Genomic DNA, 25,464 nt, shown 5'->3' on the forward strand with positions numbered 1-25,464 from the left:
AAATGGGGACGAAACAAAGAAGTGGAGAAATGATTATCAAATCAAATGAAAAAAAACAAAAGACTCGGATGCCTTTGGTGGAAATTCTAATTTGACATAGGAGGAATTTACTTCTAATGAAGGAAAGACATGTGGATAATGAGTATAAAAAATACGAAGGGAGAAAAATATGATGAAATTAGAAAAGGGTGAAAATAGCAAAGAAATAATAAAGACGAAGAACGAGCGCCGTATTCCGATCGAGGTAGGGCGGTCGACGTACGTCGCGTCGCGCTCGGACACACGATCAGACATGACATTGACAGGACACAAGATGGCGGGGTTGCTACAACAACATGATGCTACTGCCACTGATCTGTAGCTGAGATTTTGCAAAACACAATCGAATCCTTCGAATGTTACATGATTTCATCCAAAAGAAGGAGTGGTTGATTCGAAATGCCAGTTGCAACCGGAGTTGATGCATTCGTTGCTTTTGAGCGGCAACTGAGGACTCTCTGTTTAGATGAATTTCCGTGTGGAACAGGTTCATGGGTGAGTCAAAGTTTAGCGTAGTCCCACGTATTATAATTTAGGTCTAGTAGGATGGGGGCCTGAGTGAGGGGTCGGGTGTCCGGACAATTTATTTTGTCTGAAGCCTTCTTTTTTGTCTTTGGATTACACTAAATATATGATTTCAATAGTTTTAATCATCTTCTATTTTTTCTCTATAATATTTCCTAACATTTTGTTCTAGAATTAATTAATAATTGATGAAACTTTGCTTATAACTTGTATAACTTTTCCAAATGACTTTCTAAAGTATGATGGTGGGCCCCAAGTCTGCGCACATAACAATTTGAGTTCAGATTTAACATGATTTTTTTCTTATTACACAAAATCTTTGAGTTGATAATGTTCCTTATATTATTAAGAGTAAGTGTACCAAATTTCTCATTTAAAAATAAAAGAAAATATAGGATTTTCTTGAAAAAACTGCAGGCAGTCATTTTCAGATTGAAAAAAACAATGGTACCCCATGTCTGCGCACTCATTCACTTTGCACACGTTTCAGGGATTTTGATGACAAAGGCTGCATTTCTTAGGCTGACACATGAAATGCCCTGAATTCATTATTTTTCCACCATTTTGAGTCGGATTTTTTAATGAATACCTGCCTACGTATTGCATTTGTAAAGTTCGTGCTCGTTGCGTATCTTCTTTAACTAGAATCGCACAGATACGCGTGTGCGCAGACTTGGGAGACCGCGCAGACATGGGGGAACTGACCATAAAACTTTTTTTATTGATATTGATCTCTTTTTTTATTATATTGATGTTGATCTTTAATATTCTTAAGAGTAAATGCACAAAACATTTGATAAAAATTTGAGTCAAGTATTCATATGATAATAATGTCTTGTCTTGATTTTTTCTTATAAATACTGCACTTGAATGCTTCAAAGAAACTATAGACGTGCAGACCATTCATGTCTATGATTCCTCTTGGCCTGCCCTTGCCAAGCGGCCCTTGCCGGCCCCTAACTAAGTTCTTGGGAAGGCATGTCTATACTTTGCTAAACCTTAGTTACAAATGGGTTAGATTCCTGCAGGATAGATTATAGCCTCATTGAAACAACAGACAATACAAAGAGACTGAAGCTTGTAATGTGTTATGTACTTGAAATTTCATATGAATGGTTCATATTGAAAATGTATGACAGAGAGTGAATTCGGGATGAGCGATGAGAATATGTGATTTCATTCATTCTGCTTGTGACATTTAAAGAGATTGAATGGTGTTGTTTTCATCTGTTTTTTCTTTATCTCTACAGAGGACTGCGTCAGACAACAGGAATCCAGTCACCCAATTTTCAGTTACCCTTAGAGGTGAGTTATGAAATCAATGACAGTATTGTCTAATTGGGAGAGAGAGAAAAAACAATTTTCCGATAATATGATGATCCATTGTTTGAAAACCAATGCTGTCTGATGAGTAAAATAGGTAAATAGTTGCTATTAAACTATATACAATGTGATGTGTGGTAACCCATCAAGAAATAAATAGAGATTATTGTTCCTTTTTATCTTCCTTCTGTAGATTATGGAGCCGGCAAGGAGCAGGAGGAGACTCTGGAGGAGCTAGTGACATCCAAGTACTCCCCTTACAGTGTGGACTATACCTGGAGTAAAGAGGCCCGTCAACTGAGGGAGATCGCTGTCAAAAGCCCGTGGTTGATCACCAGGAACTTCATCCTGAAACACTTCCAGACGATGAAGATCGTGGATAAGAATGTAAGGTTATACAGGGTTGCACAAAGGGAACTTGACATTTTCTCTTGCAACACTTTGTACTTCTCGGCTGCACACTGCACATGAGGCATGCTTCTTCAAAAAGGTGTTCACTATTATTCATTCTCCTTTGATGAGAAATGCATTTGTCCCTTTGTGCTCTGATATTGGATTCTAGATGCAAATTAGATCTTTGTTTTTATTTAATCAAAAGATATTTTGCAAAATGTCGAGTTTCTTATTGTACCCTCCCCCCGGGGGGGCCACTTACATTGACGAGTGGATACCATGCGCGACCAAAAAAACACGTAAAAAGGATGTCTTTTTCACGATAGGGCACGTTACGTACGTAACGTGATAAGGGTGTCAAAAACACAAAAATAATGAAAAAAGGGTATCTATTTCGCTAGGAAAATTACGTGTTTAGGGTCAAATCTGCCGGGATGATAAAACAAAATTAAAATGTTTTATAAAGGATGTCCTTTTTGCCCCGACACTTCGTGTTTAGAGTCCGATTTGCGCGAGGTGTAGAAGGTGGGGTCGTTCTAAACCAAATAAGGTAAAGCCGACAACCGAAGGACCCGTAACAATAAAACATTCCTGTACTTGTTTAGGGGTTCATTTCAGGGAATATTTGCCAAGAGTATCGTTTTGTTTCTAATACTTGTTAAGGGTAGGGTTTCACACGCCAATACTTGTTAAGGGGTGCATTTTCAGTATATAGAAATTACGTGTTTAGGGTGCTTTTCGAGACCCCATGGTCGTGCATGGTATCCACTCGTGAATGGAAGTGGCCCCCCCCGGGACCCTCCCCTTCTCTGATTTCATGTATGGTATTAGGGAAGACTTGATATTTATCTTGGTTTAGAGTAAAATGAGTGTTGGGGTAAGGTTTAAGTTTCTGGATAGTCTTTATATTTGGCTTCATGTGCAGATGTTTCATTAGATCAATCTTTGATTGAGCAACAAGAAAGTTTCAACAAGAAGAGATAGTAATTCAAAAAAGAAAAGATGAAATGTCAACTGTAATATTTTATCAAAAAGGGGAATTTTTGTTTCAACACGGTCTGTTGGCTTACCGGTAATTTTTTTTTCCTACATTGAGAGCTTGGATTTGAACAAGACATCATTTGAAATATTTTCTAGTTATATATTATTTTCTATGGTCAAATTTAATAAGTCTATTGGGTGTTTCTACAATGTATCACATGTGTATTGAAAATTTGGCATACAGTCAGCAAATACGCTTAAGTTTGGGATTACAAGAATAAAGGTAAAACAATACAGAGGTCATTATTTTAACATTTAAGTTGGATATGGAATATATATATCCAAACTGAGCACAGGCATAAAGTTTGACTGTTCACAGTTGAGAATCCATATTGTACATGTACTTTATTGCATATCAATTTTACTTGTTAACAATAAGAACAATTACAAAACTTTAACAAAAATATTTTTTTACAAGCAGCATGATGTATCAAGAGAGAAAAAAACCTTATGAGTTCTTTGAATCAAATCTCCATTTAGAAATTAGAGCTTTGTTCAGATTAGAAGCCATCTGTAGTCATGTAATCATAATTATTTTTACTAATTGATAGTTTGCATTTACAACTTCTTATTCTTCTTGTTCTTTTAGGTATGTAATGTTGATAAAGGGATGCTTCAGTTTCCAAGGTTGATTGAACTCACTCTCAGTGCCAACTCATTACAAAGTGTAGACTCTAGAAATCTTCCAATAACATTACAGGTAAATCTAAGTATCTCTTTCTCTCTTCTTTTTTTTTCATGGTATTCTTTGGTTGCTATTTTTTTCTTCAAATATCAAATAAATTAAAGTCCAGGGGGGGGAGTTCATGAAGATGTAGGTATTTTAAAAATCACTCTTATCTCTCAGTTCCATTGATCGGATCATTCACATGGAATGCATGCTCCTGCGATCGTCCATCATTGAGATTATGTGTTGAGTAACCTGCGCATTGACGTCTATCAAAGCATGACTAAATCTGTATGAAACACCCTCAGGTCATGTCGGGGCCGGTCACAGCCCAATAAAATACAAGGGAGTGAAAGGGTGATTCATATATGAATCTAACATTGCAGCAAATGAGTTGCAGAAGTGCTCCTTGAATTATAAGCAGAAATACATGTTGGGGAAAATGGCTTCAGTGCAGTAACTACCCCCCCCCCCCCTGGATTTGGTGAATAATTATTTATATTTACTTCAAGGATTGACTTTTTTGGGTCTAACTTACAAGGGGGGATAGAAGAGGGGGATTGGATACTATTTGTTTATAGATGTGGGTAAAAGGGGGGGGGGACCTGATCCTTGTGTGCCCTGCATGGATCCTTTGTATTTGTAAATGTTGAATACTATAGGGCTGCCCTGACTGACTGTATTTTGTTATGGTTTTTCACAACTTTTCACTTCACTTTGATCCGCATGTGTTCTTTTCTTTAATTTTAATGCATGATTTGGAGATAAAACTATCTCCAAGTAGCTCTATCTTGTATAAAAGCCTATAGAAATAAGTACCTTTACAAAGTTATGTCTTACTTCATAACTAATAGTACATGCACCTCAATTATTCTATTACGTGTGATAATTGTAATACAGGTTTTGGAACTTGTAGCCAACGAGATAAGTGATCTGGAACCACTGTGTAATGCCCCTCCACCAGGTCTCCTTCATTTAGGTCTAGGTCTCAACAGAATATCAGCCCTCCATGACTACCTAACAGGGCCCTATTGGTAAGCTATATTTAGGGCAATCAATTTTTTAAAATAATAATAATATACAACATTTATAAAGCGCTTTATACATAAGTTTCAAAGCGCTAAGAACGAAGGGGAGAAAAGAATACAAGATATTTCAGTAAATAAAGAACAAAGGAACTGAAATTGAAAATACCATTACGAAAAATTAATTATTAATTATGCGTACAAATAAAGAGATAATCGGCAAATACACAACTAGAATGTAACGGGTCGATAATCATGTATGTAAATTTATATAATCATAATAACTAAGAACACAATCCGACTTAAAAATCTGAACGCAGTATGATAATGCAAATTAACTGAGGGGTATGATTTCATACAGAACACAATAGAAGCGTATAGTATTGGAAAGTGAAACTAATTAAAAGAGGTGGGTTTTAAGCAGGGACTTAAACAGTTCTAACGATGATGCCTTACGTACATTGATGGGGAGAGTGTCACTTCATCTTTTTTTTCTTCAAATTGGCAACAATTATATTTTTTCTCGTAATGGTGAATTATATCTTTTAATTTTTTTTAATTTCAATTGATTGTAAATTAATTGAGAAAGGATGTATTGATTTATTGTTTAAGGTTTTTAAGAGTTTAAGGTTCTGCATCAAAAGAAACAACAGCAACATGTGAATGGAGCAGATATAACTGTTAATATTTGCTGTATGATTGGTACAAAGTAAATCATGATAGATCAAAGAGTACATACAAATATGTTGCATTTCCTTTATATATTAGATGAAAGTTCATTTAACTGTGTATCATCTTTGAGAAAGTGCTGTTGACTGAAATGCATGCCATATAAGCTAAATCATCAAACATCTACCTTTAGAGATTTCTGTCACATGTTGGTGTCCATAGTTGAGGACGAATTAAGACCACAATAAATGTTAAACCAGAGTTTATGTGAAATTCATTATCCTTTATTTATGACATTATTTTCACAGGCCACAGCTTTTATCGTTGGATCTAAGTTACAACAATCTGTGTGATTTCAAAGAAGTTATCTACAAGCTTCAGACTTTACCTAAACTCAGAAATCTTGTTCTCATTGGAAATCCACTAGCAGTAAGTGTTTTCTATGCCACTCTGCGTCAGATAAAGTCTGCCTTCTTGAATCTTTGATTCTCTCAGGTTTCTAGTATTTATAATAGCTGCATTTGTGATCTGGGCCCCGTCTTACAAAGTGTTGCAATTGATGTGATCAATCACAACTATGGATGGCCAGCAACGTCAACATCTATTAAAATATTTTCTAGCTATGATGTATATTCATGCAGTCATTGTTTTCTTGAAAATTCAATGTGTTTCTCTTTGACATTGTGCAAATTTTGTGTAGAAAAAATGATGACCCTGGAGGATTTCCATAGAGTTATGATTAATTGGATTAATTGTAACTCTTTGTATGACTGGGCCCTGCTGTCACTGTGTTTACAAGCTTTTCTTATTAACAGAGAGTTGACTTCCACGTTGTTGGAGGGTGTATTTAATTGCCACTCTTTTACCCTAGAATCATGGTTTGAAAGATGTTTCTGCAGAATCGTGGTTGTGTGTAATCAAATCACAAAAATGAAACACAGAAAAGGGATGTTTTGAAAGACGTTTCTGCAGAATCAATATCTTAACTCTAATTTTTTTCTCCAAGGCATTCATTGTTTGGGGAAAATGCAGTTGTTTTCTAGTTGGAAAAACCCCTCTCCTTTGCTTCCTGTCGAATTTTCTTTTGTGAAACAAGGATTCAAGTTCACACAGTTTGAATCAACAGCTCATTGTTTACAATATAATTCTTCATTACAGTTGCTGCCTGGTTACCGGGGCTACACGGTTGATAGCTTGCGAAAATTGACTATCCTTGATGATATGCAGATATCAGCAGATGAGAAGCATCACTTCAAAGGACTAGCCAGGCGGAGAGGTGAGAGAGACCTCTACTTTTCTTTCCAGTTCCTTGTCTTTCTTCTTCTTAATGCCTCTACACATCAAGAGTGGTTGCCAGAAGTATTGTGTATTTTATGAGTGCTTGAAGATCAACCTCAAATTTGATTCAAGCAGTAGTGATAATGATCTGATTAGTTTGGGGTTCGTGTATTCAAATAGCAGTAGTGATAATGATCTGATTAGTTTGGGGTTCGTGTGTTCAAATATCTCATTCTCATGATGACTAAAACACCATTTTAGGAATCAACTTCAAATTTAGCTCCTGTCTGCTCAGGGAACAAAGATGATCTAATTCAAATTTATGTTAATAAATAGGGAAAGGCCACGAAGGTCTGACTCATTTATACCCAATTAAATCTTGTTTTTAAAATGAATAAAGGACCGTTGCGGGGTCATATCAAACTTGGATAACTATTTAGATTGGGTGGGTATGAGGTCAAAATTCACAAGGCATATATGAAAGTATCTTGATATTGCTAAAATTCACTCTAATTTCTTGTTCTCCTTTTTCTTCTTCTCCTTCATATTCCACTTCTTCCTCCTTTTCCATTCTCTTTCCTCTTTTTTGTTGTTGTGTGGGGGGGAGGGCTTTTTTCTCCTTGTCATTCCTTATCATTATCAGTGTTTTCCCTCATTAGTATGAAAAGTTATGATTTTAATACCTGTATATTGACTACTTTTACTTCTATTTTTTCGATATGTGTCATCAGAGTTTGTACGAGATGAAGCAAAGATCATTCTGAAATTGCGTGCTTTGTCAGGAATCCCAATGCCAGCAGAGTTGCAGGTATGTAATCAAGGTTTATTACCAGGTATTGAATTACTGAATAAAAGCTCATTAAGAATAGGTCATGTGGGCTCTATTACATTGAGATAAGTGTGACATGAAGTCATGTTGCAAGTGTATGTAATGATAATATGCATCATCTATTTAATGACTTCAAAGCAGGGTACCTCTACGAAAATATTGTCTGACTATTTATGACTTTGTAGTGTATATCCAACTTAACTTTTTGTTTATGTGGGCGTGACATAAAGCTGATGGCGTAGTTCATGATTTTACCAACAACACTGCTATATGAAGTGCCAAGATACCAGCAGAACCCCTTTTCAGATGTTTACAAACAATATGAGTCCATTTCTAAAAATCCATTTCAAATAGTATAGTCTGCTCAGAATTAGGTAGATAAAATAAGTGCCAATCATTTTCTTCATATTTCCACTTTAGCTAGTGCGATTAGAATTGATTGGCTTGTTATGTTTAGTTGATTTTATAGTTGTGCGTAACTTCCCAAACAATTTTACACAACAACCTCCCAGTTTTTTACTCCCCATAGACATTAAGTGCCAAGAAGATGCAGTGACTGTTCAGTATTAAGTAGTACTTCAGGAGAAGTTTCCTCTTAATCCAAGTTGGTTTGAATAATATATATTTGAAAATTGTTTAAACTACATGTATTAAAACTCTGTCCAAAGGATTAGGAATGTTGTAAAAAAACCTGCTTGTAAAAAAACCCAAATAAATGTATCCATCATGAACTGTAAATTCATGGAATTTTAAAGTACACATAATAAAAGGGAGCAGTTTTCTAGTTGGATCAGAAGATTGAAATAGCAAAAGTCAATACTGTTTTCATTTGATTGATCTAAAAAGTTCATATCACTAAGAATTATATTAATGGAATGTCTCTATTTATATATAATTCTTTGTCAGGCAACAGAAGAATTACCAGACTTTCCTATCATCACAAGGACGTATTATGTAGAGTTCCAATTTTTGGAAGACTTCTTAAACACTAATTCTCAGAAGGATGGAGAGAAAAATCAAGAGCAAGAGAAAGATGGAAAGGAGGAGGAAGGGGAGAAGGAAGCTAATGTAAGTACCCAAGGTTATATAGGGAATTAATAACTCTCAATCAAAGTGATACTTAATTTCAATAATTTCAATATAAACGGTTCAACACTTTTTTAAGAAAAAAAGTTCAGCAAAATTGTTATACATTATATTTTTCATATAATTATGCATTCAATATATTTTGAATGTGCATTGAATAATTCATATGTGCATTAGATACTTGTGTATATATTTTTGTATATGCATCCAGCCTATTCATTATATATTTTTGTATGCACATTGCAGGGGCCACGGAACGGTTTTCAAAGTGGGGGGGGGGGGGCTGACCATGCTAAAAATCACAATCCTATAGTAATTTTTAAGTTTTTGTACACGGTTTTGGAAAAAAGTGGGGGCTGAAGAACCCCCCCCCCCCCGCGGTTACGCAGCCCCTGCATTGTAGAACTTATTTGCATTGAAATAATATTATGTTACATCTCTTGATATACATGTAGTTGGATGAACAAGCAGATGGACCTGGAGGAAAGGCAGAAGAAGACCAGCAACCACAAGAGAATGGAAGTATCCAGGAAAATGGTCATCAAGATGGAACAGGTAGTGTTTCACTGTTATAGATTTTAAAAATACGTATAAATTCTTCTTGCAGTTTCTGTAAAACCTTTAAGAAGAATTTGTTTTCCAACTTGTTTTTGGTTGGCAGTAGCGAAGCAAATAGTAAATCCGAGTGAAGGTTTTTAACTCCTTGGTCAAGTTGAATTTACAAATGCAATTCACTTTTCTAGACATTTGCCCCCCCCCCTCCCTCCCTCCTTTCCATATCAACATACCCTGGTACCACCTCTGAATAAGTGTAATACACTGTATAATCCAAAGCATGATATTGAATTGAGGCCAATTCAGTTTCTGCCATTTCCAGAAATAATGATAATAGTAGTTACATTTATGTAGAGCTTGAAATCATGCATTAAATGGGAATCCAGCCTTGGTCATAAAACATTACGAAAATGTCCCGTTTGATTCTCGACCTCACTTCGGACTGCAAACTGCGGTTTTATACCCCGATTCGCGTTTGGAAACTTTTCCAACCCCGATAAACCCATCTTGGCCAGGTAATCCCCTTGTCTCGATTTCACCACCACGGGCCAGCTAAATGAGCGTTGAGCCAAGGACGAAATGATAAACAACGCTGTGCTATTACGTAAGACTTGTCTGCCTGTAGAAGGATCTTCGGAATGAAATTATTGTATTCGATATTAATCACGTTTTCAAAGGCATATTACATTCAGACATCCAATACTAGTCCATTTTCAATTTCGAACGAAGAAAATCGACCTTGAAATAAGGAAAGTAAGCGAATAAAAATTACGGTATGCTTAGCATGCAAGGACCGCGATGCATGCATAGTTTCTGTCCGTCCAGCAAGAAAATGGGTTCACTCGCGCAATGATACAGTCTTAACGTTCGAAAAATAGAAGTAATGGCATACCAACATACAAAGTATAATAATCATGCTGCTGATATGCACAAAAATATGAAATCATTATTTTTTTTTACCCCAAAGTCTTATTCATAATTTAAATACAAACTATGCCTGTAACTATTTTTTAATCGCAAACGTATTATTGCACCATACGTGGTTCTCCGGTAAACTGCCCATGTGCGCTGCATCCATTCCACCGTTTGTTTTGGGTCGTTTATACTTTTAGTTTCCACCATTAAATGTCTAACTTAGATATGTTGTGCTAATTTTTTTGTAAGTCAAAATGTTCATCGTTGGAGAGCGAGTTCAGGCGATTGATGAGTTGGGAAGATGGAGTGTTGGAAAGATCGATCACGTGTCTTAGTTTACAAAACCGCGTGCCCGTTGAACCCCGATCCCTTCAGTGCCCATTTTTAATATGTTCCCCTTCCTCAAGTACATCTTGTTGAATAATCACTTTAAAAAAAGTTGTTTTTTGCCCCCCCCCCTTAGCCCCCTTTTCATAGTGTAAGGGTTGAATTGTGCCATATTTAATCTTATTATTTATTTCACACTTTGCTTTCCATACTTTTCTTTACTTCCCATTTCTATACCATTGTCACACACCTGTTTCTCTCATTCCTTAGTTTCTACATCGCATCATTCCATTGCCATTCCAACTCCATGCATCTCCACATGTTTCTATTGTCCTTTTCTCATACATTCATAACATTCTTCTTCATTCATATCATCCTATCTCATCCTCATTGGTTCACCTTTCAACCTTGGTTCTTCCACTTTTCTTGGTTCTTCCATTCTCTGTTTCTTTATTGGTTGAATTTATCATGTGACATTATTTTGGAATATATTTGAATGTAAAATTTGTAAAGGCAATGCCTTGTGAGGTCTAGATTGCTGACCAATAAATCAGAGCATCACTTGACTTCATTTAGTCGACATCTTTATTTTGGGTTTAGTTCAGCTTCAATTATATTTTAGGTTCTTCTTATTTGGTGCTTCTGGCTGTTTGATATGATTTGAGTTTGCTTGTTTTACAACTGATTTTGTGAGGTGTATCTTTGAACATTTGGCCACTCTACAATAGTGAAAGTTCCTTTGCAGTGTCCTTTTTTATCTTTGATCAAGCGACCCATTTGAACATGCCCATATTTGATTGTGATAAATGTCTGTTTTATTTTCTAGTTCAAAATTTATCATTCTGCTAATATGAGGTGATTAAAATTAGCGCCCTGTCCTTTTTGTCGGGAGAAAGAGAGAGAGAGAAATAGAGATGGGGTGGAATTTCCACCCCATCTCTATTTCTCTCTATATATCTTTAACAAGGGCGCCGGAAGCGAGGGGGGCAGGGGGCACTTGCCCCCCCCAAATAAATTTTTTGGGGGGGCAAAACGAGATTTTGCCCCCCCCCCCATGTGCCCCCCTGAAAGTAGAAAAATGATAAATTTTTAAATAATTAAAGGACAAAAGTATACGATGAAGGCACTTTTATGCCCAAAAATTGTCATTTCTATTGTCAAAAATGAACAATTTTGCCCCTGACGGAGCAATGACATTATCATAGTAAGCCTGGCGTCTTTTGACGAACAGTTCCTCTGTGAAACATACCTTTGAAAAGCCCCTTTTCCATCTTATTACAGTGTGATAACGTTTAACCTTTTAATGAATACATTTCAGACTAAAACCGAATGGCAAGCTAATTTTCTTTAATATCTAAACCTACAAATTATGAAAAAGATGGATATCTTCTTAGATAAATGATTTGATTTTATATATTTCGATCCAAAAAAGTGAAAAAAAATCAAGCACGTTTTGAAATAAAAAGATGGCTGTGTATTTATGCAAAGCGCAAGCGATTTTATTATTTTTATAACATGTCCTGAAAGTTTTCTTTTTTCCCAATTATTCACCTCCCTTCCATCATTCAACTTTCTTCCCGGTCCTATCTTTCTTCTTATTTTTCGCCTCACCTTCCGCCGCTTCGCCCCTTGATCTACCTATGATGACCCCTCCCACGGCAGGAATTTTGTGTAAAAATGGAGTATAAGTCTCGTTAATAGAGTGTTTAAAAACAAATTTGGGGGATAAAGCATAGTTAAAGTTCATTGTGAAGGATTAATCATAACTCATGAAAACTATTCTTTATACTGAGTACGCAAACAATGAAAATATTCTCAGTATATTCCAAGTAAATTTGGAATAAAGGGAAAGTGAATTGGATTAACAAAGGTATGATTTTACTGGGTATGGAACATTCTCGTCTAACCGTCTATGCACTAAATTCAGAGGCGATTTTCTTTTTTCATCATTTTTATTAGTTATGAAATTGACAATGGCCATCGATGTCATCAATGTCATCACTCTTTGGCTGGTATAAAGGGCTAGATGAGAGTTGGAGAATAGTTGGGCCGGTATGCCTTTTCTTTTCCTAACCAAGTTCTTAACAAAAACTATCTGTTTATATATATTTCGAAATTCGAGGATATAATTTCGATTTGAAATTATGTATTTTTTCCATAATAAAAGAGCACAAATAGTAGGGGGACATTTGATATTATGTACCCCTTTCCAAAATGGTAGGGGGACGCGTCCCCCCTGTCCCCCTGGGATTTCCGCCCATGGTGATGGGGGAGCTTTTGCATTTTCTAGAATAAAATTGAAAGATTTCGTGCACACTTTGGGTGAATTTTGCCCTCTCGATCGGTGGCCCCCGGATGCATACGGTCATGCATGTTTGTCATCTTAAAGTCTTTAAAAGGCCTATATTACATTGGTTTAAAACAATAGAGTTTGCAATAAGGCTCGTAATTTGCTGGAACTGCGACCCTGATCATGAAGAAACACCAGTCTGGGTCAGAAGGGAGGAAACAGGATCAAAAAGAACCCCAAGACTGTTTAATTCTCAAGAAATTTATTTTTGAATGCTCTTAGAAACGCAACTTTTACACTCAATTTTTACACCCTCAACCACACCCTCTCCCGCTCGATCGCTTCCGTATCTCACGCTTTCAAAAATATTGTGCCCCCTTCGGGCAAAAAAAAAAAACTGAAAGTGTTCCGGCACGCCTTGGTGGAAACAAATCTGAAAGAAAACATGAAACCAAGAAAGGTATTTCAGAGGGAGGTTTACCGTATACACAGGCTATAGGCCTACAAAATAAGAACAATAATGGGAGATAAAGAAGATCACCTGCTAATAACGCATGTGAATTAGAAAACGTTCTGAATAGATATGAATAGAACATTGAAATGCTATCCAAACATTGTGATTCATAATGCTGGTCTTTGTATTTTAATGTTCTATGTATAGGCCTACACCTCAGCTTTGAGAAAAGGACATTCATAGGCCTTACTACAGATATGATTGGCAAATGCACGTTCTTTAGAGGTGTAGATCAAAAGGGGGTGGATGAAGAAAATAAGTCTAGAAAGAAAAGAATTAGACAGCCAGACAGAGAGAAAGAAGGAAAGAAAGGAAGGAAGAAAATAAGTCTAGAAAGAAAAGAATTAGACAGCCAGACAGAGAGAAAGAAGGAAAGAAAGGAAGGAAGAAAGAAAGAAAGAAAGGAAGGAAGAGAGAGAGAAAGAAAGAAAGAAAAAAGAAAGGAAGGAAGGGAGAGAGAGAAAGAAAGAAAGAAAGAAAGAAAGAAGGAAAGAAAGAAAAAAAACTTTCTATCAACGCATGTATACATCCATGGCCATGCGCTCGCCGGAACTACACACATTGCAATCCATCGTGTGTGGCCCCCTGCTGTGACCGTAGATGCTGGGGTGAATTATCTTCGCGGACCGAGGTCAAGAAACAGGTGTTTCTATACTTAAATTTAATCTCTTGAGGGCAATAGGATTTGTATTACTGGGAGAAGATATTTGTTGATAAGGAAAAATGGGGTATACAGCCCTCAAACGAGAGATTTTCGTCATGATGTGTGTCCGAATGGAGAAAATAAGACAGAATGGTGAAAGTTTGAGAGAAATAAAAAAAGCAATAGAAAGTTAAGACTGTTTTAAAATTGAGATCCCGAAGACTATGTAGGTTTCAAACTGGCAACTGGGTAAATAAATTAAGACAAGGGGCAAGGACAACTTTCCTATAGGCCATGTACTTAATTATCAGGGATTTGTGGTTTTCTCCCAAGTACCTATTCCCCTGGGGCAGTAATCTAAATATAACCCAGGTAGTACATTGTTTTATGCCCTCCTGAAAGAAAAATATAATTTGAAGTAAAACTTTAGAAATAAAATAACTTTTTAGCCATTTTATGTATTGGTTTTTTTCTTAAGTAGTCCTTGCCTTACATCACTATGACATCACATGTGCAGGCAATCTGAAGTGTCCATGTATATAGTGATTAACAATATTTGCAACTTTTAAAAATTCATAACTTTCTTATTGTTTGTCCGATATTGTTCAAACTTTCACCTATCAACTTGTCTGATTTTTCGTTTTCCTCTAGAAACAAGTTTTTATTTGGGTTGGATTCCCCTTTAATGCATGCTTATGACATGTTGTCATCGTACAACCCTGACATTGGATTCAATCACTGTTCCACATGTAAAATTGCATTATCTCCACTCCCCGAGGGGCATTTGGGCCAGGTCCCATTTTACTAGCACACACATGCCTGTCTAATAACAATGACACTGGGGAATACTTCAGCAGGAATTAATATCAATTCTCAAATCTGATAAGCAATTTTTGTCATTAAAGAAAATATTCAAACTCAGAAATAAATCTCATGAAAGTTGTGTACAGTCAGAACAACAACAAAATCTCTTATACAAATAGGCATTTTGTTTAGCAGCCATATAAAGTAAATAAAGCAGCATAGGCAAAATTGACATGTGATACTAGGAAAACTATTCCCCCTGTCAGCCTGCCAGATTCAAATTTACAAAAGTGTTGGATAAATTATGTATTAATGAATGAAACACTTAGTTTGAATCTATTTTAATATCTTTAATACTTTTTTTGTCAGAAACTGATAATGTCAGCACAGTAGCCACGGTGCCAGAGAAGGAGGCAACAGAGATTAGTGAGGATGAGGCGCTCCCATCTCAGCAACCACTCAAGCTGGTTCCCTACAGGACTGATGGGCTTCCTTGGGCAGAAGAAGGGATGGAGCTGGTGTATGAGAGAGAGGTTCAGATTGATGATTTGCCTGCATTGAAGGAGCTTTTCAAGAAAGGACTGGATATTGACATCAAGGAGGATAAGGTAAAGCTTATAAAGGGGATGAACCTATTTACAAATTAGAACAATCACCTGACGATAAGCTGGCAGCTGTACTTCATCTCTTCTGTAAGATGCCTTAGCTTATTGAAAAGCCAACAAATAATTCAGGTTCACCTTAGTAGGTTTCAAATAATTATTTTTGGGGGTGGGGGAGTTGCTGTATTTTGATAATTTTGTTTGTGAATAAAAGAATAGTTCAACCGTGCAATTCTGTATTCTTGTTTTACGATTTTATATTTTGTTTTTCATTTCTCCCAAAACTGGGGACATGAACATGAGACAAGGGGCAGATCTAGAATTATACCAGAGGGAAGTGGGGCACTTTTTCTATTAAAAGAGAATTATTGACAAGCATGGATCTAGCTCTCACGAGGCTAAACAGTGAATAAACAATTGCAAATTTGCATGATCATTATCTCCTTGATTCATTTTAATGTCAGGTCCTGTCATATCCTGCTGAGGATGATGGAGAGGGAGTGTTACCAGCAAGAAAGGGACGGATTTCACTTTTCATTTCTCCCCAAACTGGGGACATCAACATGTGACAATGGGCAGACCTAGAGGGAAATGGGGCACTTTTTCTATCAAAGAGAGTAGACAAGCATGAGTCTAAACAGTAATATTTTGTGATCAACCTTCATGATTCATTTTAATGTCAGGTCCTGTCATATCCTGCTGAGGATGATGGAGAGGGAGTGTTACCACTTTCACTTTTCACTTTTCATTTCTCCCCAAACTGGGGACATCAACATGTAACAATGGGCAGATCTAGAGGGAAATGGGGCACTTTTCTATCAAAGAGAATAGACAAGCATGGATCTGGCTCTTATAAGTCTAAACAGTTAATATTTTTATGATCAATCTTCATGATTTCATTTTAATTTCAGGTCCTGTCATATCCTGCTGAGGATGATGGAAGAGGGAGTGTTACGAGCAAGAAAGGGAAGGACGGAGGTAAACCTGAGAAAAGAGGAGCTAGTGTCAACAAAGACAAACCAAAAGATGCTAAGGTAAGAGTAACTTTAACATTCGATCAATTTTTTATGCCTTTGCTTAGGTGATTGCCAGAGGCATTATGTTTTAGGTCTTCCATCTGTCACATATTCGTTCTCGCGACAACCGAAGAACCGTTTGACAGATCAACTTCAAATTTGGTCCAAGTATGCATATCAGAGTGACGTTGTTCTGATTAGATTTTGGGTCACGAGGTCAGGGGCCTGTCTTGCAAAGAGTTTTGATTGTTCCGATCAATCGCAACTATGGAAAGCCAGCAAAATCAACATATAATATGCATGTTAGTTCAAAAAAATTTCTAGATAAAAAAAAATATTCATCGATTGCTTGACAATTTGGTGTGTTCTCCTTTGTGTACAAAGGACATTTTGCACATTTCCTGTAGAAAAGATTAGAACACATGGATTTCCATAGAGGTACAATTAATTGAATCAATCGTAACTCTTTGTAAGACAAGGCCCTATCACAGAGGTCATTACATACCTGAAAGTAACTTGTTCTTGTGATAACAAAATGAACCGTGTGAGTGTTGAACTTCAAATTTGGCTCATATGTGAATTTGGAAGTGACAATGGTCTGATTAGATTTGGGGGTCATGAGGTTAATGTATACATTGAAATATCTTGTTATTGAGGTAACTGAAGGACTGTCTATTAAAGGGATCAACTTCAAACTTGACTCCTTAAAAGAGGTCATTGCCTTTTCTGGAAGCACTGTCCTTAATTTTGAAAGGCGAAACAAAAGAAAAAGGAAGGAAAAAAGTAATTTAATTCCAATTCTGTGAATTGATGTGAAAGTCATTGTAGCTTTCCAGTACTGTGTGTGCCTCACCGGCGACTGACTGGAATACTCCCCAGGGAGTGGAGGATGTGCACATAATGTGTGCGAGAATGACTGATTGAATCCGATGAAGGGGGTAATAATATATCTGTACAGCGCTTAGACACGTCGTTCCGATATATTAAGTGCAATATATAAAAGATTATTATTATTATTTAATGATGTCAGGGAGTCTTTCTGCCTCTTTCCATCAGGTATATGGTAATGGCCATTAGGTGACCTATTGTTATGTTTTTTTTTCTCCTAGGTCTTGATGAGAATTAGGACAGAAAAGTTGAAAGATTAAATTGTCTTAGTTGTGTAGGGACTAAGACAATACATGCTGCAAACATTCTCAAAATCCATCCCAATAAATGAATTACAATGATATATTTTATTTTAAAATATTGATTTCAACATAATTATTTTCAGGCTCTTTGTGATAATTTTCTCTTAAAAAAGAGCGCTTTCCATCCATCCTAATAGTGCACTTTTATAATATTAGCGATACATATGTTATCAATCTGCTGTACATTTCTCTTCTATCCAGCCTGCCAAAGATGATGGAAAGAAGAAGAAGAAGAAAGAGCCTGAGATAGAGCTAACTCACATGCCCCCTGAGGTCACTATCCTGGGATCGTACCATTTAGAAACGGGGGAGATAGTGAATGGTGAAACCAAGATAGAACAGGTGTGCATCTGTGGGGGTGGATCGCTGGAGGCACAGCAGGAGGATGAGAAAGAAGAGGAGGTCTCGGATGGAAAGAAGGTGAGAATCGTGAGAAATCACTGACTGGTATAATTTCAGTTATTATTTTTTGCAAAATGTTTACAAAGTTTTTACTAGTTGGCTAAAAAATTTAAAGAAATTTACTTTAATAGTATGTAATCCAAATGCTCACTATACTGTAGTGAGCTAAATTTAAGCTAAAATTTATTCATGCTGAAGTGCAATGTGATGTTGCATTTTGTTGCTAAATAATGAAAAATAAAGGTGTATCACCAAATATACTATACCTGTGCATCTCAAGATGACATCTAGAATTATTTGGCTTTAGTCTCCTCTAGACGTGTCTTAAATGTAAGGTAAAATACTTACCAAATCATGAATCATTTAATACTAAAATTGACTACATATTTCATCAGAGTATATTTTTAAGTAGTAAATTAAATGTAATGTCACTTCTATGGATAATATTGGACAGTCTTGTTTTGTACTGTCTAATAAAATTTTATTTTTTGTTGAAGGACAAGAAGAAGAAGGATGGAGGAGAATCAGCAAAAGGAAAGAAAGGAAAAGATGCAAAGCAAGATAAAGGTAAGTGAAATTCATTACTTTTTCATTTTTATTCCTTTTGTGGAGTTTTCATTCATGAATTTACAAAAATTTCTCAATGGAATACATATTATTTTACATCAGGGCGATTCCATACGTGTTGTACGGGACATTATGAAAACAATTTCTAGTTTCCTAGCCATATGCTTGAGCAATGAAATATTATTTTTTGTCAATGATAAAGCTATAGTGGGTAGTCATGTGAAAAACTAATACACCCCCCAAAAAAATTGATTATGGGCAAATTAGAGGTGAAAATGGTGAAAACGCAACATTTTAAGCTCTAATTCACCTGTGGACAGTACATTTTTGTTGGTTGTCAGTTTTTTGCATGTCCACCCAGTAGCACTTTGATATTACCACAAAGCAAATTGAAGTTCTGCGTTCGTTTGGAGCAGGTTGAAAAATGTTGTGAAAATGGCTGATTTTTATAGCATGGAATCGCCCATCAGGCTTTTTGGCCTGTTGTTCTGTGGAAATTTCTGTGGAGATGGTCAGGGTTGAAACAATTTCTTTTTTTTTGTGAAGGGGGAGGGGAAGGGATGCAGACCATGGAAAATAACACAGGTAGTGTTGAGTTGCCTTATTTTGACATCATTATTGGTAAAGTAAAATAGAACATTATTTGAGTATCTTTCTCATGTTATTCTCTTTAACTTTTATTGCTACAAGGTATGGCCTGTGAAGAGCTTTGAGACTTCAAATTTTCATAAGTTACTCATGTCGTAATTAATCTATCCACTATTTTCATTAAAGTGGACATTTCCTGGGGTTTCATTCTGCGTTATTCGGGTTCCAACGTTAAAACAATTGTCCTTCATTAAAATCATTACCAGATAATTTATCTAACAAAAGCTTAAAAAGATTGATATTGAAATAGAAAATCATTGTTAATTTCTTTCTGTTTTTTTTTCTCTCTCAGGCAAAAAACCAGGCAAGGGGGATGGCAAGGATGCCAAAAAGGACGGCGGAAAGGGAGGAAAGCGTCCCAATACGGGGGTCACCCTCGCAGGGGAGGACGAAGAGGAGAAGCCCCCGCCCCCTCCCCCTTTGACTGTCACTATTGAGCTTGAACTGGTCCATTGGAAGACGGCTCAAGAATCTATTCCCAAGTTAGCCCCGGCTGTCACACCGACCGTCCATGAGAGCGAGGAAGGAAAATCAGAGGTCCCTGCATGACCGCGAGATTTTCGATTTGATAGTGAACTGTTTTGGCAGGGGAAATTGGATTTATGAGCCCGTTGCAAGCAGGAGCAAGGACCATTACTTTTCCTTTATCCGATAATGTGAGGAAAGGATATCACAAACACTATTAAGTTTTTATGAATGGCGGTGGTGGGTATCTTGCCTGATTTCTAGGAGAGCATGGGATATTGTTAGCAAGCAGAGGACCAATGGATTAAGATCCTCTCCAAGGGACTGTTCAGATGAAATCAGAGCTGGTATATCTCCCTGATTGTTGGGAAGAATCTTAGAAACCTGGAGGACTTTTATAGCATATCAGTATTCCTGATTTTAAGGTTGTTTATGTACCTTGAAACACAGGAGAAGGATTTCCCTATTTGTTGTACTGTTAAGTGTGTGGAACAAACTTCATTATGTGACTTGGCCCAATAATTCTTATGCAGAACCTTGAAATGATATCATATACATTTCAAAGGAAGAAATCAAAATAATTAAGAGGAGAAGGATTTCCCTATTTCTTGTACTGTTTAGTGTTTGGAACAAACTTACATTTTGGGACTTGGCCCAATAATTCTTATGCAGAACCTTGAAATGATATATACATTTCAAAGAAAGAAATTAAAGAAAATAAAAATCAAGCTTGTACTGTGCCTATTGTCATTGCATCAGTATCTTTGGTTTGATGCTAAAAATGTTTAAAAGTAATAATCAGTATAATCCTTAAATTTGCAATTCTATTGAAGACATTGCTTTGCAGTTTTTTCAATGCAAATTGGTAAATTTATAACTTCTAAGGGCATTCTTGATTTATTTCTGATGCATGAATGTGTAAGCTTTCCCATTAAATGTTATATGTGGATGAATCATTCCATTTCAAATATTCTATTTTGCAGTATTCTTCATTGCATTAAAAAAAGGATTCATGGTGTGTTGTAAATGTATGCATAACCAAACAGAACTATTATTGTTGGCAATATTTTAAGAAAAGGTAATATATACATATCCAGTCTTCTTTCTTTAAGACATGAATGAATGCATGAGGTATGCAGATTATGCACTGAACATTCCTAAATGCCCTGTATATGTGGTACTTTTCCTTTGCTGCTTCAGAAATTGTAAAATGGGGCATTGGGATACTGTGTCAAAGACATATGAAGAAAGGGATAACAATCTTTTTTGCCAAGATGAAATATTCAATTTCGGTTTGAAATCTTTGATTTATTCTAAATCATTGTGAAATACATTAGTGGTATGTTATTTCTTTTTTTGTTGTTAAATATTGAAACTATCACACTTATTACACTTGAAGGGGAATCCGACCCAAATAAAATGTAGTTTTTAGAGGAAATAGAAAAATCAGACAAGTAGATGGGTGAAAGTTTGAATATTATCAGACAAACAATAAGAAAGCTATGATTTTTTTTTAATGTGTAAAAATTGGTAATAACTCGACCTACATGTATGGAGACTTCAAAATATCACTGATGTACGGCAAATGCCAATCTTCCATCTACCCAAATATACTCCAATGTACTCCATTAACTTTCTCTCCTCTCTCATACATTTTATGACCAAGTTTGGAGGTTGTTGACTCAATTTTCAAATCAGTAGGCTATATGGACTCGTATGTAAATTTTGCTGAATATATGGGGGTGAATTCCTGTTTGTCTAATTGCTGAGTTACATGTATATACATATGTACATTCCTTTGTAAATATGTAAATTATGATGAATCCTTTATTTCTGTAAATTGAAAATAAATGCTATTTATGAACGTGAATCTGAACAGATATGTCGTCACAATTCTTGAGTCAGAGTTTTTTTTTGATAGGACACTTCAGAAAAATTTACATTACCAAATATGCTTATGAATCAGACTACATATACAGATTTGAAAAATACACATTGAAATATGGAGAATCAGAACACTTTCATTATCTCAACTTCCACCAAGCAGGGCTTGAATAAGGTCAGAAAGATTGACTTTGTTCACATAATGACATTATGGAGTGATTTTGGAACTGATAAGCACTGACAAAATGTTGCATATTTGTGCATCTCTGAAGGTGTACAAGACTTGAAAATGAAAAGAGCAGTGCAATTAACCTATCTAGGCCGGGGTAATTTAGGAGTTCGAAAGGCTGGGGGGGCTCCCAGGCCCCCCCCCTTGGCTGTTGACCGTACGATCTCGCCGAAAAAAATTGGCACGCAGGTTGTCTCACATAATCTACAAAATCGTATAATTTATTTTTTGCAAATTACTATTAAGTGGTTATGCTAATTTAGGTGTAATTAGTATGCAAAATCATATTTTTCCCTCTAACTCCCTAAACAAATGTTCTAATTTTTGGTATAGAAACTCTTTGTGGTGTTCTTAGCGAATGTACATGAAAAAACTTGCAATATCAGATCAATTTCTCATGCATTATATCGTTTTTTGCAATTTCTTATGTTTTTTTTTTTCATTTCATTTTTCAATGAAATTTGTTTGGGACTCTTCTGAGATCATAAAGAGCATAAAATGAATACATTTAGACCAGCCAAAAAAAATGGCTGAAAACACAGCATACTGCATACCCGGGTGACACAAAATTGGTCTCAAAAGTTGCGCAAGACTTAAAAGTAAAAAGTCCGAGAGCGGCACGATCAAAAAATAATGCGCGAATTGTTGAGGGGAGCCTCTGAGCCCCCCCCCTGGATGGGTTAAAATTCATATTCAATGGGCATTAAATTTTCTGTAAAATAGTAATGTCAATATATCAATAACACACAATACAGTGTAAACACAATAGACATTCTCTGATAAAGATGACTCAATAATTTATTATCAAACACTGATTAAAAACGTACATCATCAAGTCTGTTGTTTACAAATATTCAAATTGATTCTTTACAAAGATTTACAAACATAATTTATGTTAAATACATTATTTACAACATAAAAGGTACATTATTTGGCTTTATACATTAGAAAAACATACATTACAAACTTCTCCAAAACTGTAAAATATATGTACATGTGTGAAAATCTAATATAAGACCAATTTATGTTCAAATACACTGCAACAGTTCTTCAAAAGTACTGGTGGGTGTTTCATAAAACTGTTCATAAGTTACCATCAACTTTACAAAAGACTGGTGATCTATTCTCGTGGTAAACGCTACACGCAAGATTTACAATGGTGTCAATTTTGTTCCAAAGAAAAGATCACCAGTTGTTCATAAAGTCGTTCAGTACTTACGAACAGCTTTATGAAACATCCACCAAGTATGTTTAGTTTGTGCATTTCATGATACATGCGCCACCCATGTTCAACTTTTTTCCTAAGATGTAAAGAAATACGGTATTTAACTGAATGATGAATAAGAATTTTAGGTAAGAATGAGAATTAGTTCAACTAAGTTTGTAATGGCTTTGACAAAGAAACCATAATTAATGCATGGTATTTAGTACACTGTTGCTGATCTATCCCTCAGGATAAAAGCGAATGAGTGACATCACAATATGGTCACAACTTGTGTGCATGTATTATGAAATGCATAAATTCAACAAAAACAAATCAATTACACTCTATCAAGGTGATTTTTATTTTCTAAAGATTATTACATCACAACGGGAGATTTTTAATTACAGTGTGGGGAAACACCCAATTAAACAGTCTGGTGTTGGGATTGACCTCAGAAAATGAAGTATTTGAGGCAATTCCTGTTTAAATCTGGTGTTAAATACTGTGTAATAAGTTCTGTATAATAACTATAAATATAGTTATCACCAATCTCAAGAGAGCCGACAGTAGCTCCTGGGGAGCGTTCAATCAACATTTTTGTCCGACAAGTTGTCAGATCTGACAACTTTCCTTGATAATGATTGGCTGAGAGGCACTGTTACCATAGTAACTGTCGGATAAAACAGTACCTGTCGGATAAAACGTTCGACAAGTCCTTTCATGAAACCCTCCCCTGTTCCAGAAAAAAAAACCTTAAAAACCTGTTCCCAATGGCAAAACTCAGGTTAGCACAATTCTATCCCTTAACACGGGAAAATGGTGAAACTAACCTGAGTTTTCTCTAGTAATACATTTTATGGAATAGGGTCTAGTAGTTATATAACACTCATTGTTATTAAAACCCTCTCTGTAAAACACTTCACATTAATTTTCTTCAAACCCTGAACCATCTCCACCTGAGAGGTACAGGGCACCTTGTTGGAGCTTCTTAGATTGTGTGCAGTTGTCTGACATTGACTAGTACAATGCAGTGATAGAATTACTTAATTACAATCTTATTACAGCAATCTGATATACACTCTGAAATCATCGAATGGGAATTGCCCATTACGTAACAAATGACTTCAAAACACATCATATGCAACATTATGCATGCCAAGAAAAAGATGGGTTCGTAACGAGGGGCATTACTTACAGGATACATCCTGTTGCACAAAGGGATGTGATCAAACATAACTCTTAAAATCAATCACAATTTGTAATCAGGAATGAGATGGGTTCGAACATAACTCTTTGTGCAACTGGGCCCCAGAGAGTGTTTAATCAACATTTTGTGACCAGCCAACCTCAAACCAACAATAAGTTGCCAGGAAAGGTTATCTGTAAAATGCCAAAATAGTAAATTGGTCTTCAAAAAGCCAACATTAACTGTACTGGTAACTGATGGAGTATTTCTGGTTCTTCATACTGTCAAAATTTTAGGTTGTAAAGCTGAATAGAAAACAAGATACAAGAGTTTCTGTGATGCAAGCTTTTTACGGACTGCTTGGAAGTTTCACTGAGATTGCACATTGTGCACATCTCATGCTTGAGTAAACCCTTAACTTCAAACATTGTTTTTCAAAGCTCACGCTTTGTTTCTTCTGCATTCAATCAAGTACTTGAGTGGGTTATTACTGATCAATTTTGACAAATAATATATTATTTTCAAGCTTAGGAAGTGCTTTTTTCAAACTAAATAGAAATATCAAAATTCATTTTGGAGGACTTGTTATTGGTTTTGGGATGGCTGGTAACATTTGTCATCTAACAAAATCTGACAATTTTCCCTGAATTTGATTGTCTGAAAAGGGCAGGTGTCGGACTATACTATGGTAGCTGTTGGGTGTCGACAAACCCCTGCATACAACACTCCCCCAAGTATATAACTAGTGATTGTATAGTTGTCAAATGATTACAGATGGCAAGAAATAATTCCAAGGGTCAACATTTCAGGGGTAATATTTTTTGGATCAAATTTAGCCAAGGTTTTCACAAATAACATCACGATGTGTTAAACTCTCGAGAAATACTCTGGCATCACATTTGGATCACCATATGAATTTTATGATGACTGGGCCAAGGCCTATAGGTTTATAATCAATTGATCTAATGTCAATTTGTCCAATTACCAACTTGTTTACCTGGTCTACCATCAGTACGTCCACTATCCACATTGTAATGAAAGAGAATTAAATGGATATCAGACCAAATGGTTATGAGACGAAATGGTCATAGACAAAATGATTAGACGAAATGATTGGACCAAATGGTTAATAGACCAAATTGTTGTTA

At 35.9% G+C, this 25,464-nt stretch overlaps 1 protein-coding gene across 1 annotated transcript; it reads left to right on the forward strand.

Annotated features, from left to right (window-relative positions):
• The first annotated feature begins 298 nt into the window (after nt 1-298).
• On the forward strand, nt 299-20,081 carry LOC121408233 (leucine-rich repeat-containing protein 43-like). Its single transcript, XM_041599627.1, has 16 exons — nt 299-534; nt 1,815-1,869; nt 2,081-2,274; nt 3,911-4,021; nt 4,889-5,022; nt 5,991-6,111; nt 6,841-6,958; nt 7,692-7,768; nt 8,696-8,857; nt 9,331-9,430; nt 15,293-15,531; nt 16,437-16,559; nt 17,933-18,151; nt 18,631-18,704; nt 18,968-18,969; nt 19,641-20,081. The coding sequence occupies exons 1-16, from the start codon at nt 439-441 to the stop codon at nt 19,895-19,897; spliced, it is 2,082 nt and encodes a 693-aa protein (XP_041455561.1). The 5' UTR covers nt 299-438; the 3' UTR covers nt 19,898-20,081.
• The last annotated feature ends 5,383 nt before the right edge of the window (nt 20,082-25,464 follow it).

Source organism: Lytechinus variegatus, chromosome 2, assembly GCF_018143015.1.
Source record: "Lytechinus variegatus isolate NC3 chromosome 2, Lvar_3.0, whole genome shotgun sequence".
NCBI lineage: Eukaryota > Metazoa > Echinodermata > Echinoidea > Temnopleuroida > Toxopneustidae > Lytechinus > Lytechinus variegatus.